Source organism: Caretta caretta, chromosome 24, assembly GCF_965140235.1.
Source record: "Caretta caretta isolate rCarCar2 chromosome 24, rCarCar1.hap1, whole genome shotgun sequence".
Classification (NCBI taxonomy): domain Eukaryota; kingdom Metazoa; phylum Chordata; order Testudines; family Cheloniidae; genus Caretta; species Caretta caretta.
The window spans coordinates 8,878,462-8,895,409 of NC_134229.1; the positions used below are offsets into that span (position 1 = coordinate 8,878,462).

The 16,948-nt window shown below is 45.3% G+C and overlaps 1 protein-coding gene across 2 annotated transcripts in view; it reads right to left on the reverse strand.

Annotated features, from left to right (window-relative positions):
* TUFT1 (tuftelin 1) overlaps nucleotides 1-16,948 on the reverse strand; it is a 30,176-nt gene continuing 13,228 nt past the window's right edge. For both annotated transcript variants that reach the window (XM_075122867.1, XM_048828977.2), the window contains exons 2-13: nucleotides 15,780-15,854; nucleotides 15,126-15,230; nucleotides 14,264-14,350; nucleotides 11,513-11,602; nucleotides 11,050-11,121; nucleotides 10,117-10,230; nucleotides 6,803-6,931; nucleotides 6,084-6,178; nucleotides 5,306-5,411; nucleotides 4,417-4,500; nucleotides 2,984-3,084; nucleotides 1-2,428 (exon numbers count right to left, since the gene is read on the reverse strand). In XM_075122867.1, the coding sequence (XP_074978968.1) occupies nucleotides 2,365-2,428; nucleotides 2,984-3,084; nucleotides 4,417-4,500; nucleotides 5,306-5,411; nucleotides 6,084-6,178; nucleotides 6,803-6,931; nucleotides 10,117-10,230; nucleotides 11,050-11,121; nucleotides 11,513-11,602; nucleotides 14,264-14,350; nucleotides 15,126-15,230; nucleotides 15,780-15,854 (1,122 nt within the window). In that variant the 3' untranslated portion in view covers nucleotides 1-2,364. The remainder of the gene's footprint in view (nucleotides 2,429-2,983; nucleotides 3,085-4,416; nucleotides 4,501-5,305; nucleotides 5,412-6,083; nucleotides 6,179-6,802; nucleotides 6,932-10,116; nucleotides 10,231-11,049; nucleotides 11,122-11,512; nucleotides 11,603-14,263; nucleotides 14,351-15,125; nucleotides 15,231-15,779; nucleotides 15,855-16,948) is intronic.

Here is a 16,948-nt window from a genome sequence, read left to right on the forward strand (position 1 = left end):
TTAAGGGACGAAGGCACCCAGCCAGGTTTATTGTTGACGAAGCACGATACTAGTATCCCGCAGACTCTACTGGACTGCTAATACATGCATGGACCATAACAATGGACCAGCTCAGTGAACAGTGGGACATTCTGCTCCTCCCTAAGCCAGACAAAGATATTCCCTCTGAGATACATCTTTTTACCCTAATACAAACAAGTTAGTACTGCCCCTCTGACATAGTTACTTCCCCCAAATGTGGCTAGTTATCACTCATCCTTGTACATATTGGTTCAATTAAAACATCTCTATTACGTACGGTCATCCTGACCGTATCTCCTAGGAGGGGTCAGTGTGTTCCTGTTATCCTTGGGAAATGTTTTCGTACCATCCTTAATATTGGGATGTGTTTGCATGAGTACTCTGACTAGCACTCCTTAGGAATGTGTATTTCTGCAATATTAGGTCTGTTCTTGCCAAATTATGTGAGCAGGTCCTGCCTCATACCAGGCCTCTGACACAAGGGCTTATGTCTCAGGCTCTCTTCCTACTACAGCAGGATTATTTGGAGTCAATATCTGCTTCAGCCAGTGACTTGTACTAATTGTGTGATACCGAGTTTCCATTTTCCTACTCGCTGTTCTAGGCCAATACAGAAAGACCGTCTGCCTCCATCCCCACCAACTGTCAACATTCAAGCCAATAAGGGTGTAAGCACCTGACAGGCTTCCCTTCTTCCTTTACAGCTGAGCACTATATCTGCCTGGGACGTGCCATACTGTGCTGGGCCCTTCCATACCTATGCATACTTTCCTCCATGGCACTGTATTGGTGTTCCCAGGGACGAGAGCCCTTGGAAATCTGAAGAGTTGGTTGGGGGGAAAAAAAATATTTCTGACACAGGGCAGCCAGTGCTCCCCCAACAGCCTCCCCCTCCACCCCTGTACGGGGCTGAGTGGCTCTCCTCTGCGAAGAATTGGATGTAGGCTAATCAAGAGTTATGCAGTCCAGGGCTACTGGTCTAAAACCTTTAAACATGCATCAGCGCAGGCTGCAGCACATGACTGAATAGCTCAGGGACGTGGAGCCATTCGCTTCCAGGATGCTGGTGTTAATAGTGTCTGAAAACTGTTCCCACTGGCTGCTGATCAGCGACCCGCATCAAATGTTGACATCCAGCCTGAGTCCAAATTCCCATAATTAATGTATAAAAACACAAATTCCACATACATCCCAGCACATATGCACTATTTACATAAATTTATTCAATCCACTACAGATTATTTGGATGGCTATGTAAGGCATATGGTTTTCTGCACTAAAGAGGTTATTTGATAGGTACCTTTCACAGGACTGGCTCTGCCTTTGTCTACACTAGTTTATAGAGATACAGGTGTCATATGCTGACATCTTTCCTCTACCAGAGATATAGAAAAAAAAAAGAGAAGACTGCTTCTTTTCAAATCACATACAAGTTATATAATAACTTTCAAGCCCGGAAGAAAAACCAGATGGTATCTTCCACTGAAATCAGGAAAACAAGCACGCACTAAATATGCTACATAAAACTATGGCATTAGCACTCGTGCCCGTTTCCAAGCTAATATGAAGACACTAATAATTTACTGAAATAAATACAAGTAGGAACTGGATAACCTCTTCATTTATACCTACACAGATCTGTGTGAGGTTCATCTCTATGCTCCAGAGGAACAGACTATTGAAAAGCCTTGTGTTGGATGCATCCCAATGAACAGCCACACGCAGCACTCGCTGTGAACACAGGAGGGAAGAGCCAGACCTTAAGAGGACATCAGTTGGAGTCAGCTGGTTTGGTGCGGTTTGGGAGAGAAACATGGGAATCTTTGTGATTTCAAGAGGATGATTTTGGGTGCTGATCTTTTTAAAAAAAGATTAAAAACTTAAGTCCACCATGGTTAGTTGCAATTTAAAAAAGCAGGATTCCACTGAGGCATAAAGAAGGCCTATAGTATCGTAAGTTGCTCATAGAGCAATACCAGGCTTAAGCAAAGGAAGAAATAGTAAAAAGAACTGTATCAGGGAAAGTCAGCCTAACTCTTGGGCTGAGTGCAAGTGGGTCTGTCTGTTATATACACACATGGGTTGGATGTTCCCCAGACACCACATCAGATACCATGCTCAACAAATTTGCTTCTGATGGACTCTGGAAGCCCCTTGGGACAGCAGTATGGAAAGGTCAGTTCAGTAGGCCTTGCTGCTCTGCCAGTCCCCTCCAGGAGACAGCTTAGCCCTTAAAGCACTACAGTTCTCTGGAGGCATTGCCCTCCATTTGTCCAGCGAGCACAGGGGGTGGCAGTAGCAAATGGTGAGTTTCTTCAGTTCAGAATCCGTGCCCAGGAGAGCTCATGTTTCCAGTACTCTGATGAGAGGGAGGGGCTTGGGTCCAAGGGGCTTCGCCGACCTTTTACTACAAAGCAAAAAAAGGAAAGCACTGAGGCACGTAATCAACTATATGCATTGGAGCTATAACTCAAATTATAATGCATGCCTATCAAACCTGGGTTCTTTACGTCCCCCCCCGCCCCCGCCCCCAGATCTATCTGGGTTATTATATGCCTCCCCGCATCAATCTCTGATCATCTTCCAAATATCTATGCACTAAGGTTGACAAGTCTTGTACCCCCTTTACAGACAGGGAAACCGAGGCAGAAGGATACAGTTGCTTTGCCCCTTGCCAGTGCCTTCCATCAGGGGTCTTGGTGCTTAACAGTGAATCAAGCTTCACAAGCACTCCCACAAAAAGGTATCTCCCCATTTTACAAATGGGAACATTGAGGCAGAGTGAAAAAAATGACTTGGTTCAAGGCAAACACTGAGGCAGTGACAGGATTAGAACCCAAACCTCCTGCCTCCCAGGCCAGAGCTTAGCTCACACGTCCCTGTAGAAGAAGCAGCTTGGAGCTGAACACCACAAAACCTGGTCTTGGTCTTCCTCCACAGGTCAATGCGGCTCCCTGCTTACCTGCTCACATACTCAGATTTTGAGCGAGCTCTGGTGCTATGGCTGCCAGGGTTGGTTTGCTTCTCGATCAGGTGCTCAATACGATCGTGCATCTCCAGATTCTGAAACACAGACCAGACCAAGAGTTTCAGGTCAGTCTGGAGAGAAAGGCCAAAGCGGTGGCGTGGAGTTGATTAAGCTACCACCCAGTGAACAGAGTGCTAGGTCAGCAATTCCCATGCGTTATCAGTTTGCCACTTTCCTAAAAAATAGTTGTGAATAGCGCTGGGGGAACATCAAGATCACCAGTGGTACGTGAAATGTGCACCACAATTTGGGAACCCCTGTGCTACATTAACCCATTGCATCGGAAGACCACATGACACAATGCTGGATAAACAATAGACAAGTTTTACTCCTTGCACTAAGGGCCTGAGGTCAACCCATCTTTGAGCAGACTGCACGTTAATTAGGGGCCCAAAGAGGAGTCAGGGGCAGATTAATTTCTTGCGGCTTTCATCTAATTCACCTTCCTACGTGCAAACTGCAGCCAACATTGTGCTTTGACACTTATGATCCAAACAGAGCTCATGCCCCTGTGCCGCCCCCCAGTCAAGGTTTCATTAGCTTGGCAGTTCTACAAGAACATATGGGATTAAACAGGACTTTAACTTGGATTTTAGATTAAAGCAAAGTATCAAATAGACAGCTGGCTGCAGTTACACCATTTCAGTTTTCTGCCTTCAGGTTCAGGAAAAGGGGTGACATGCACTCACTGCCCCATCCCCCTCTGCTGATTAGCAAAATGCCAAGGCACCATGAACGGAAGAGAATGGTTAACAGCTGCCAGCACAGGCTCAATTTTAGCCAAAAAAGGAGATGCATTTGCATTCCAGTATCAAGGACCCCGAAGCGCTGCTTTGCAATTTGCAATGTTACTATCTGGCCCATACATGCCACCAAAATAAAAGCTTCATGGCTACGGAAGCACGCTTTATGAGATCATGGACTAGACTGGAGTGGTGTCTGCTGCAGTAACGCAGCTTCACTACGAGAGAGACAATATAGTGTAAGAAAGTGGCTCAGCAGAAACCATCTAAACCTACAGACTTCAACCCAAGCATGACCTGTCCTTGCTTGTGCAGCGGGCACACTGCATGCTCAGGCTTTGCTAGCTTCTCTATCACCCCGCCTGGGTGGCCTTCAGTGCTTTCGAAGAAAAAGCAAAGTTCATTCCATACATTCCAGTTAGTTGTTCCAAACTTCAAAGTGACTTGCAAAATAATCACAGGTGACATTTCACTGGCATTTAAAGTTTGAGAGGTTAGCTCGTATCAGTTAAATGGGAAAGCTCTGATCAGTTAAAGCAGGCTTTATCACCCCTCAACATGCACTTTGAAAAAACAACTCCTAGAAAGGCAGCTCAGCCAATCTAAGGAAACTAACAAACATACCTCAGCTTCCAAATAGGCAACTCTCTCTTTGAGCTCCTGAATAATCACATCCTTCGCATGAATCACTGTTTTGGAATTCTGAAGCTGTAAAGGAAAAAGTTAATCAAGATGACTAAAGAAATCTCAGACATGCCTACACTAGACAAGGTATCTGGAAAGCATAATAAAACGAGGAGCCTTTACCAAAAAATAACATACCGTACAGGTTTTCTGTAACTTTGGATCAGGGAAAAGGAACTCTACGTTCTGGGCAAGAGAGTTCAGAACTTGTGGACAGTCTAGAATTAACTATTTCATTCCCAGAGATTCATTGATGGGCCCCACTACAGACAATGGGCCAAATTCACTGCTGGTATACAGGAGAGCAACTCATTTTATTCCCAAGTAACTAGTCTTGATGGGCACTATGGTCCGATTCCCATCGTCGCAACCATTCCTTCAGAAGATCAGACCTTTCACACCTGGGTCCCTCGGGGACCGTCATCACTTTGGAGGGCACCGGGATGGAAAGTGCATGGTGATATTTTCAAACAACTCCCTCTAGCAGATGATCAGAGCCAGGCTAAAAGGCTCTGTGTGGCATTCGGCTCATGCTAACTCAGACAGGAGAGACTTGGCACACTTTTCACTGCCTTGGTCCCTTTTCCTCCTCACACCCAAAAGGAAACATTGCCTTCTTCCCTTAAAGAGGGTCTAAAAATAGCTTTACGCCCCTCAGCGCAGATTCTGCAAACTCAGCATCTTTTGTATTATTTGCATTCCTGTAGCTCCAGGAGCCCTAATCATGGACCAGAGCCCCACTGTGCTCAGCATTGCACACACACAGGTGGGGGGAAGACACTGCCTGCCAGCACCAATATGTTTCCTAGCCCCAGCAAGGCGCACCCACCTGCTCAATCATCTGCCGGACTTTGCGCTGCTGACTCTTCAGCATGTCATCGAGATGGTGTATCTTCTCCCGCAAGGTGGCAACTTCTTTCTCCAGTTTGGCCGACCTAGGAAAGAGACATACGAGTGAGTCAGAAAGAGCCATTTAGCCTCCCCCGATTAGCAGAGGAATACGAGACTGAGCGTTTCACCACAGACATCTCACCACCTCCCCAGAGCGGTGTTTATTCTGCCATGGACGGTCAGTTATGGGTAGTGTCTCCTGTACACATGCATGAACCCCAGCCACTTGGCAGAAAAGGAGCAGTAATAGGTAGAGAAAGTAAGAGAGATGGGGTTTTATCAGATGATGATTCATGGAGCTAGACAGCTGCTCTGGACTGCAGATGCGCCAACAGTAGCGAAGACTGAGTGGAGCAGAGAAAGACAAGGTCTCAGTTTACCATTTGGATCCTGGAGCAAACAGGAAGCTAGTGGAGGTATCTGAGAATGGACTGATGTGGTCAGGTTTTGGATGTGGGAGATCTTTTTTCTAACAAGGCCACATGAGGACAGTGCTCAAATTATAGGGAAGGTTTTTGGGGCACAGCAGCCTGCAGTAGGAACAGGCGGATTACTCATCTTCTTGAAAAAACCCTGACATTTGGCAAGCAGCTACACCCGCCCTTCACAAGAATGCAAAGTCATGCCCCAGCGAGCTGACAGCCTCCCAGGCTCTCTCCCAAATTGATGACTGCCTAGAAGGAGTCTCAGCATCCCTGCCCAAGGCTGAGTCTCACCTATCCTGTTCGGCGAGCTTGTCATTTTGCAGGCTTCTCAGTTTCTCCAGCTCTGCTTCACCTTCTTTCATCTTCAGCAGCAAACTCTGATGTTCCTGCAACAGATCAGAGGACAAGTTACAACAGATGCTCTGGCCTCTATTTCAGGGCAGAGGCAAAGGATCAGGCTATGTGGATCTGTAGCACTGGGCAGTCCTAGGAGGCAGCCTTGGTTGTCAGCAGAGATGGTGACCCTACAGTCTGTATCTCATGGAAATTTAATGTTTGTGAAAGGAGACAAGAAAGAAAGAAATTCTCCATTCCCTTTACAGGACGGGGCAGCAGCAGTGCAAGTCTCCCCCACACTGCGCTCTACCACTGTGCTTCACCCCTGCCCTAGGCAAAGCCCCCAGTAGGGGAGCTCAGTCTCCAGGGCTTGTTGACACCTTAGCCCCTCTCCTGAGGATGCCAATACAGGTGCCAGCTGTGCAGGTAGTTATTACATGGACACCCATCCCCTGGAACAGGTTACCCAGAAGCCACCAACAAATGGCAACCGGCAGACAGCTGGCACGCTTTCTGCTGTAGGGGAGACACTTGTGCTACAGCAGCATTGCTCTGGAACTGATCAACATCCCGCACCTTACATGTTGCAAGCACTAAACCCATCACCCTTTGCAGACAGAGTGGTCCAGCCACTAGACCATTAAGCAGGTCCCATGTTGATCTCTAAGCAGTACCTTCTCCATCCCTGACATGAGCCTCTGCACTTCCTCCAGCTTCACTTCCTTCTCCATCATGCCCTCCTCAGCCTTCTTCAGAGCTGCACTGGTTTGCTCTATTTCTTTCTGGTATTGAGAGGTTGTCATCTGCCACAGGACACAAAAGAAAGATGTTTCTGATCCTCAAACAGTCAACAAAGACAATGAGAAGGCCCCACTCAGTGACTGCATTTTAAAGACATGATGGCATTTTTAGTCTCAGCAGGTGTATTTTGCTGAAGGAAGCCAAACAGCCCAAAGTGCTGGAGAGAAGGAACGATTACAACGCTTTGTCTTCAAAGCACTTCAGGCTAACTGATGCATAAATCCTAGGGCAATGAAGACAAAAGTGCATCATAAATGCCAGAAAACTCATCATTCAGGCATGCGAGTTATGGGCGTTTTCCATCTTGTTTCAGATGAACACACTCAGGGTATGTCTACACTTGAACCACTACAACAGCACAGCTGTGCTGCAGTAGGGCTTCTGTGTAGACACCATCTACAGTGTACACCATCTACAACCAGAGCGGTTCTTCTGTCAGCATAGACACTCCACCTCCCGGAGAGGTGGCAGCTCAGGCAACAGTAGAGTTCTTCTGTCAACCTACCTTGGTCTACACTGGTTGGCTTAACTACATCACTCAGGGGTATGAATTTTTCACACCCTCAAAGAGGTAGTTTTGTCAATGTAAGATCCCAGTGGAGACCAGCCCTCAGCTTGCATGACATCCCCTAGCCCAGGAGTCAGCGAAAGAACCGGAACTAGAACTCAGGAGCTCCTGGCTCCCAGACTTGTGGGCTGAGCATTAGATGCTTCTGTTGTTCTGTAGAGAAGGATTCTCTCTTCTCACACCCACCAACCTCCCAGGCTTGTCCAGAAGGTTTAGCCGCCAAACCAACTGATTAGCATCTATACAACATCCATTTAAACAGGAAAATTATTTGTCAGATAACTAGTACAGCAGATCTCCGGAATCATGCACAGATTTCCAATCCCTGGGGTTTGTGTCAGGAGTGCCCCAAACTCAATACATTTCTGCAACTCCCACCACCCCCAAACTCTCTCCAGGAAGCAGCAGAGCCCTAGTCTGCACTTAAAATTTAGATCGACCTAGGTACTCCACCTGTGCTTCCCCACCAGTTAGTTACGTTAGCTCTTAGTCACCCAAACACACATCCCTGCTTTGGAGAGGAGGGGAACAAGCAGATCTCTGCAGGGCCTCCCTCTAGGAGCACACATACAGGGTAATAGCATTGCCTTTTCCAGCCATTTTAGGGCTAAAGGGATTTCTCTTAGACAACAATTCACTCAAGATCCAAGAAAGGAAATGGAGCCTGGAACCATTGACACAATGGAACTAAAACCTGAGGTTATCCCCAAACATGGACTCCCCTCCACCCCAGGAGCTCATTACATTTAATGCAGTCTCCATATACACTATGCCAACATGACAAAGCCACAGTTTTTCCCTAAAGAAAGGGGACCATTAATCCCCAGTGCTGGGGAAAGAAGCAAGAGAGAGATCCTGCTGCGTCCGCACCACCTAGCACACAGGAGCTGTCATTTGAAGTTACTTGCACTGCAAAACCTGCTTATATCTCTAAAGCAGCGTGTAAATTGTCACAGCTGAGTGAGTATGAATTCAGCTGCCACCTCAGAAACCCACGTTTCCATTTAATAAGTTACTTGATATGAAAACATGGTGGGGTCCCAGCTGCCCAGTTTGTGCCACATCCCTTCACCACCAAGACATCTTGTGATCTTGATGTAACAAGCTAAACATCTCTCAGAGGAAGGATTGTGTTGTGGAGAAGGCACTGGACAATTCAGCAGATCTGGCCGGGCTCAATCCTTGGCTCTGCTTCAGACTCCCTATGTGACTCTGTTCAAGACACTTCGTCTCTGTACCCCACCTTTCCCCATCCATAAAATGGAGATAATACTTCCCTCATTCACAGTTTGTTCTAAGGCCAGAAGGGACTAGTGTGATCATCTAGTCTGACCTCTTGCATAACACAAGCATCCTACCACCAGAACAAGGACTTGAACCCTGGGCCCTCAGATTAAAAATCTGATGCTTCACCATCCGAGCTATCTAGGCAATTCACTGCCGTACGCAAGATACTCGTATGCTTGTCATGAGCACTAGGATGTCCTACACGTAATTAACAGGATAAACAGAAATTGGAGGAGACTAAGGAAAATGGCCAAAGTGTCACTTGTCTTAGCAAGTGCTTTGCCACCACCCACTAAAGTCATTATGATTTTACCTTTTAACTAACATTACCTGGAAACAGTCATTGTATAAATCAAAACCAGTTTGTGAAAATTTCAATGCAATGTGTTTACTTACAGTTTACAGATTGTACATATTTAGTTAAGACTAATGGCAACCCCCGTGCTCAACTTGACCTTTCAACCTCACAGAGGGAAGAGGCTGGTTGTGCTGGCTGGCATGAACTAGCCAGAATTTTTTTTTAATCAATCATTGTTAAAAGCTACTTAAGTCCATTTACTCTCTGGGTTTCAAAACTGCCTGAACCGCAGCTCTTCAGAAGTGTCCCCCAACCACGCAGGCCAGCACAACCCCAAACTGGTTTCAATTATGATGTATTTTTTGTATTGTGCTTTCAACCAGGAGCCCCAGTCAGGGATCAGGGCCTCATTGTGCTAGGCGCTGTACAAACCCAAAACAAGTTTGAGTGTTGCTATCAAGAAAGGGCAATGTAGCTCTGATTGTCTGGGGAAAAAAAATGGGAATTGATGGTTGACAGATTCATGATTTACAACAGGGGTCGGCAACTTTTCAGAAGTGGTGTGCCAAGTCTCCATTTAGTCACTCTAATTTAAGGTTTTGCGTGCCACTAATACATTTTAACGTTTTTAAGAAGGTCTCTTTCCATAAGTCTAACATATAACTAAACTATTGTTGTATGTAAAGTAAGTAAGATTTTTTAAATGTTTAAGAAACTTCATTTAAAATTAAATTAAAATGCAGAGCCCCCGGACCAGTGGCCAGGACCCGGGCAGTGGGAGTGCAACTGAAAATCAGCTCACATGCTGCCTTCGGCATGTGTGCCCTAGGTTGCCTACCCCTGAGTTATAACCTTTAATCCATATCACACCCTCCCATTCTGCTTTCCAACACAGCTTGTATCAGCTCCAGAAGGACGGGGCTGGACCGTTTCAGAGAGCTCTGAAAGCTACGTAGCAGCATGCACTTGAAGCTAGCCCCTCATTCAGACAAAGGTCAAGATCTTTCAGCAGTTCAACACTGCTGTGTATTCACCTCAAACGCGGTCTTGTCGGACTGATGCCGCTTCTCAGCCTCCTGCAGTTTCGTGAACAATCTCTTTGCTGTCTCACGAATTTTTTCTATGTCTTCTCCTGAATCATCATCCTCCTGCAAACACAGCATGGAAGCTTTATTGGTCTCAAGCTGGACACTACCAGAACAGACACATTCTTTTTCTCTGCATGTGGAGGAGCCAATACTTTTGACCAATAGGTTACAAAAGTAAATACATAAAAGGCTGCAGAAGTTGCGGTAAAGTTTGATTTAGGCAAGTAAGAGAACAAGTTCTCAAATTCTACACTGAGTCAGGTGCCTGGGGGCCCATAAAAGAAAAAAAATTGCATGTGACTTTCTTAGGTCTCCTTTCAGCCCCCCACATGGTGTTTCTAGGATGCTGTCATAAGCCACCCTTAGGTATCTCAAAACCATCAAGTGAACGAAGTCATGACAGCTTAAACACTGACCGATTACTGAATCCTGCTCCCCTCAGTTATGGCTTTTAAACTATTGGCAAAAGGGCTGCAGCATTGCATGGTGCCGCTCTGTAGCATGGAATGCCCTTACTGCAGAGACAGGATGAGATGCTGTATATTGCTCAATTTTCTGCAAATTGCACTCACTTTCAGATAAGATGGACTCCTTCATTATCCCTGCATCCAAGAGACTTGTGTGAAAAGGAGCCTTGTGCTTGCAGAGATTTAAAAAGAAGGTGAGCTCGTTACTAGAGCAGCTGGTTTAAATGCATGTGAAAATCAGACCTGACTTCTAACCAAACCCAGATACGGCCAGAACAGCAGCAGTGAGCTTTGGAATGCAAGGAAGAGCATTAGAGCAGTTATAGGTTTGAAGTGACCCCTGAAGTGAAGATTTAAAAAGAAACCAAATCTAACTGCTCAAAATACAGTTTCCCTTTTTTTGGTTCCATACCTGATCCTCCAAGGAGTTCCTATGCAAGCCATCAGCGTATCGCCATATTCCATTCTGGTTTTCGAACATTACCTATTAAAAAAATTTAAAAATCAAGAACTGTGATCCTCCCTCAAAACTAGGCTTAGATGTTACAGACAGAACACTTCCATCAGCTTTAAATCTTTGTATTGCTGTAACAGCTTTAAAAAAAAGGAATGTATTCTTTGTAATAGGTTTACAAAGAAAAAGTGCACTAGTGCATTTGAACAGCCAATGCATTTAGCTTGCTGAATCTTTCTCGTTTGCTTCTGCATATTTCTCAGTTCTTCCTCCAAAGAAGGTCTTCGAACAGGCTTTTAATCACCCAAGAGGATTTTATTTCTAGGCCACACTTTGCTGTTATTTTTAATCCAAATGTGGCACATCTTTCCTCAGGAAAGCAAGTGCCACTGCAAGTTGACTGAAGAAATGTTCCTGTTACCTTTGCACATTGCAGGTTAGTCTTAGCTCCTTGTCTGCTCTCAAGTTTACTACTTATATCTTCCCGCAGCATCTTCAAAGAACTTCTAGCCTGGTAAATGCAAGTCAATTTAGCTTTGTCTGTGTGGACAACAGTGTCAATTATTCTTTTCAATATACATCAAATGCACATGTAATAGGTCCCCAAAACAGGGTGTAAATTCATTACATGCCAGTGTTTGAGGCCAAACAAGCAAGCAGAGGTGTTTGTCTTGTACCAACGTGCCACAAAAGTCCCTGATTTTACTGGATATTCGCCAGCAAGCAGCACTGACTACAAGTGTCTTACTATCCTTGTTAAAGTGTAAAGGACAGAAGAGGGACGTCCCAATATGTATGCTGATTTTTCACTATTGTTTAATTTTCTTTGCAAGAGTACTTTGAAAACTACAACAAACAGAAGTACCTAACAGATTCTTGTTATTCCATACATCTAAGCCCATGTGTCTTCAGCCATATGGCAGTTTACTGACAAGTACAGTCTTGACTTGCACCTGTGATACAGAATTAGTCACTAGAGAAAATGAATCCGGTAATTTTTACAGGGTCACTCTTCCAGCAATAGTGACACCAAGGCTGAAATGCTGATATTTCAGCATGTACTTTCTGCATCTATAAGCACTTTTCATACAAGGATCATCAGACACTTTTCTAGCTTTAAAGCTCTCAACCCCCTCTGTGAGGTATGTAGTGACTCACTTTAGAGGAGAAATCTGAGACACAGAAGAGCCAAGATCATACAGCAGGTCTGACTATGCTACGTGGCACATTCTATCTCAATGACACCAGTCACGGATCCAAGGTTCTTATAAAGCACAAGAGCGGCTTCAACTGGTTTGAGGTAAAAGGCTTCTTCTATACAGTTTCGGTATGGGTGTAACAACGTCTGTTCGGGGTGCATTTATTTATTGATCTACTTATATCAGGACAAGCCCTAGTGCAAACACAGTTCTGTGCTTATTTCTCCTATAGCCGTTTTCATCAGCAGATCTCAAAACGCTTCAGTCTTTTAATGTATTTATCTTCAACTCCCCTATTAGGTAGGGCAGCATTATCAGCCCCATTTAACAGATGGGGAACTGAGGCACCGATTGGCAAAAGGACTTTAAGATCACACAGGAAGTCCTTGAAAGAGTAGGGAATTAAATGCAGGTGCTCCCACATCTTAGGCAAGTACCCGTAGATCCTTCCTCATTCTGCTGGTACAGCTTATTCCCCTTCCCATACAGATAAGAGTTAAAGCACTACACCATGCGTGTTGAATAAGGCCTAAGTCACACCATTGCCATGACGGGCACTTACACCAAGTATACATCCAGCTGGAAGTGGGGGACACCCTGACCAATACACACCCAATGAGAACTCACTGTAACAAGTGAAGAGCGGTTAATAAAATGGAAATCCCAGAGACTTAGCACATGCATATAAAGATTAAAGCATCTTGATGGCTTAGAGATAAATTTCAGTGGCTCTAACACAGCAGCGTCCAAACTTTTCCTCTCGCGCCCACCCTTACCAGTCATGGAATGTGCCCCCCCCCCCCCCGACACGAGCCAGGAGTGGAGCCATGGCTGAGAGCGGGGGCATGGCCATGGATGGAGCCGCAGCCAGAGGCTGGTGGTAGCACTTCCTCCCTACGCCCCCAAGGGGGCTGGCCTGGGCTCTGCCACACCTCCCGGACACCCCTCCATGCCCCCCAGGGGCGGCACACCCCAAAAATTGGGGCCCACTGCCCTAACAGCAGGAATTGTTAAAGCCTTTGTGCTTTTCAACTAGTTTTCAATTAGTCCGACCAGGTCTGTAGTGCGATTACTGCAGTGAGGAGACAGAACGAACTATTTTTATTTTTTAGGGGAAATGCATTTTGACTCAGAAGCTGGAGGCCAGGATTCAGAAGGATAATATAGAATGGAGGCATACGAACTGTCCTAGTCACTCAGATGTTGGGCTCTCTAACCCAGTATCCCATCTCCCACAGAGGAAAGTGCAAGAAGCCCCCACAATAGAAAATTATGGACACATTTAAGTTTATTTAAAAGCCAAGCCAGAGACAGACCAGCCTAGACCCCACTATTGCAAAATATGGAAATGGTTTAAATAGCAACCAGCTATTTCCCACCCCCAACCCCACAAAGGTCCAGTCCCATCACTGCTGCCAACTGGACAGGGAAACGTTAACCCTTGAAGTGTCAGACATCAGATTTCCTTAGGCAAAACTGCCTTTTAAGAGGCAGCTCTGGTGCCACGCCTGGGTGTGGCTGGGGAAAGCCTAGGCAAAAATCATGCAGTTCTCACACTGCTGACTTGCACTTTTCCCAGTGCAGCACTGCAAAATGCCTCGGCACTGTGGCAGTGTCAGGCCATGTCTACACTTACAAACGCGCCTGTGCAGCCATGTTATGCCGACAGGAGAGAGCTCTCTGGTCAACGTAATAAAACCAACTCAACAAGCAGCGTAGCTGTGTTGGCAGGAGAGCGTCTCTCCACCCCACCCCCACACACACACAGAGCCCTGTGCACACGAGCTCTTATGCTGGCAAAATTTATGTCCCTCAGGTGTGTGGGGCTTTTTTCACACCCCTGGGCAACAAAAGTTTTGCTGACATAAGTACGAGTGAAGACATGGCCTCAGTCTTGCAGCTGTGAGAATTCAGACTTTGGTTGGGTTAAGTCAACAACATATTGTACGTTAATTCTGAAACCAAAAAGCCACCTCTTGAATGTAACGAACTTCGCTTTTCAGCTGACTGACATTCTGTTCATGCTTCACCTTGTCCTCAGCTCTTGCTTTCAAGTAAACCTGAATCAGAAAGAAATACCCAATGAAACAGCTGTTCAGTTGCAGAAGATACAAACCAGAATGGTTACAGTCACAGAGTCAGGTACAATGAAGCATTGAGCTCTCAAAGCCCTCTAAGATCTTCCAGATTCCTTTTCTACCTCTAGTCCTCCTTTCATCAGGACATTGTAGCTGAGATTTGGACACCCAATTCCCATTAATTTTAACTGGCTTTGAAAACTTCAGCCTCTAGCTTGACCTTTTCAATAAAGTAGTTAATGATGGTTATTGCCATCAGTTTTTCCTCCTCTTTCCAACTAATTTTTATTCACTGCCTGGTTTTACATTTGGATGGTTTTAAAGCATTTGTTTATTTCTCTAAGCTCTCCCTTAGGATTCCCAGGGTGTGGAGACTAAACATTCCTCAGATGCCATTTTTGTTTCGAGTTTTTAAGAGTTCCAGTTTAAACAAGTTAATTCCATTAAACCTGGGAAAGTTACTCAGCAACTCTGCTGAAGTTAATTTACTGAAACAATGCAAGGTTTCTACATTTCAAAATGGCCGCTCCTGAAAGAAAACCCACTCTGCAAGCATTGCCACATGCTCTCCTCCCCAAGTAAGGACACCACTAACCACACTTGCTAAGATTTCTTGTTTGCATAGCCCAAATCAAAATTTTTAGTTTACATCTAAAATTAAACAAGATGAATTTAGTCTTAATGCATATTAGGTACCTCTAAATTAATTGTGCAAATTAATTATTCAGATCAGCTGGGAACCATGATTAACACTAACCTTGATGATCTCCTCGTGACCATCGCTGGATTTGATGCATTCTGAAGCCAGTGAATGGCCATTACTTGATCTGTTGGCCACCATAGCAAAGGCCCTTCCAACAGGCTGCAAGAGACAATGTAGTAAGACATTTAGATATTGAGATGATTTGTTTGCATAGCTTGTCTGGACCTGGCACAGACAGCTTTCTAGTCAGATCAGCATCAAGCACTTTATTAGAGGAATGCTGTGTAAAATGCAGTCTGGACCCTGTGGGACAGGGACTGTTTTTTAGTTCTGTGTTTATACAGCCCCTGCACAATGGGACCCTTCTACATGACAGGGGCCCCTAGGAGCTACAGTAATTAAAGGATGCTCCTTTAAGCGATTTGCAATGAGAAAATGCTTATGCAGCTCAGGAAATGAAGTTCTCTCTAGCATATCAAGCATAGCACAGTTTGACTACGATCCTTTACAAAGTTCTCTCCCCTCCAAAAAGTTATTGTGAACAACAGCTTTTACATATAAGCCAGAAGAGAAGAAATTTCTACTCGTTTTAAAATCACTGGTTTTTAAACAGCCCTTAGCGTGGAGTCTGCTGATAAAATTCAAAACATGGTACATAAAATTAGCAGTTCCTACATACAGCAGTATGTTCATGCCTGGAACACACACCTTTTGTTTCACCTGATCACGTCTCTCGCCTGGAAGGTCATTCTGCAACGTCAGCCGTAGCACTTTCACACTGTCCTGTAAAGAGGACGACAGACTTTAATTAAAAATGGTTTATGTTGCTCCATGGTTAGGTTTTAAAATGTCTTTTTGTATCCACATCAAACATTTGACACAGTTAAATACAAATCTCAAATACCCATTTACATTTTTTCCAAAGATCAGAGAATTGTCTGCACAGACACGAGGGAAGTCCTGCCTCTTCATCTCTTTGATTTTGACTACAGTTGATGTAGTAAAATAGTTTGGATTAAAAAGGGGAAGACTTGAAGTGAAAAGGAGATTGGACAGCACCTCATCCAAGCCCCAGATAGACCCGAGGAAGCACTGGTGGGATGGGAAAGCCGTCATAGGACCTGGCAATGATTATACTAGCCCCCAGGCCAGAAGACCTACCCCTGGCCATATGTGATACAGACTGATCGTTCAGGGGTTGCCATAGATCCAAAGCTGCTACTGAAAGTATCCAAGTCACTGTTCTGCAGTAGTACCTTCCCTCAGATGGGAAAAACCCAGTGACACATTTATCCCTTCCTTTAGTTCTTTGAGACTAGCTAACTTCACTGCACTCTGCCTGGAAGTGGAGAACACCCAGAAACTGAAGATGGTGCAGAATGCATTTGTCCATTTAAGCCATACTTCATGCCAACTGTGCACACCCCCAGGGCTCCGCAAGCTATTATTTCCAAGTGGCACATAAAGGGATTGGCTTTAATCTATGACACAGGTTTGAGACCTGGCCACTGTAGAGACCACTCTGCTATCCCATAGCTGTGATCAGTATAGTCAGAGCACTCATTTTAAAAGGACACTGGTTGCAGCTGAGGCACTCTCCGAAGGCCTCAGAGAGGCTGGAAGAATGTGTGCGCCAAACTGAGAACACCATCTTGCTTTGTGAGCGCCATTTCTTATCAGGATCCCCACAACCCAGGAAAGGGGTATAGATGCAGGATTTGCTCATGGGAGTGCGCCCAAGAGACCCAGAGCTCAGAACAGTGACCAGATGACACTACCCAGAGCCAGGGGGCTTAGAAACACGTGGGATCCAGCAGTTGGGTCTGCTGAAAACCAACTGGATATGCTGCAAAGCCCATCTCTTCTCTGGAGTTTAG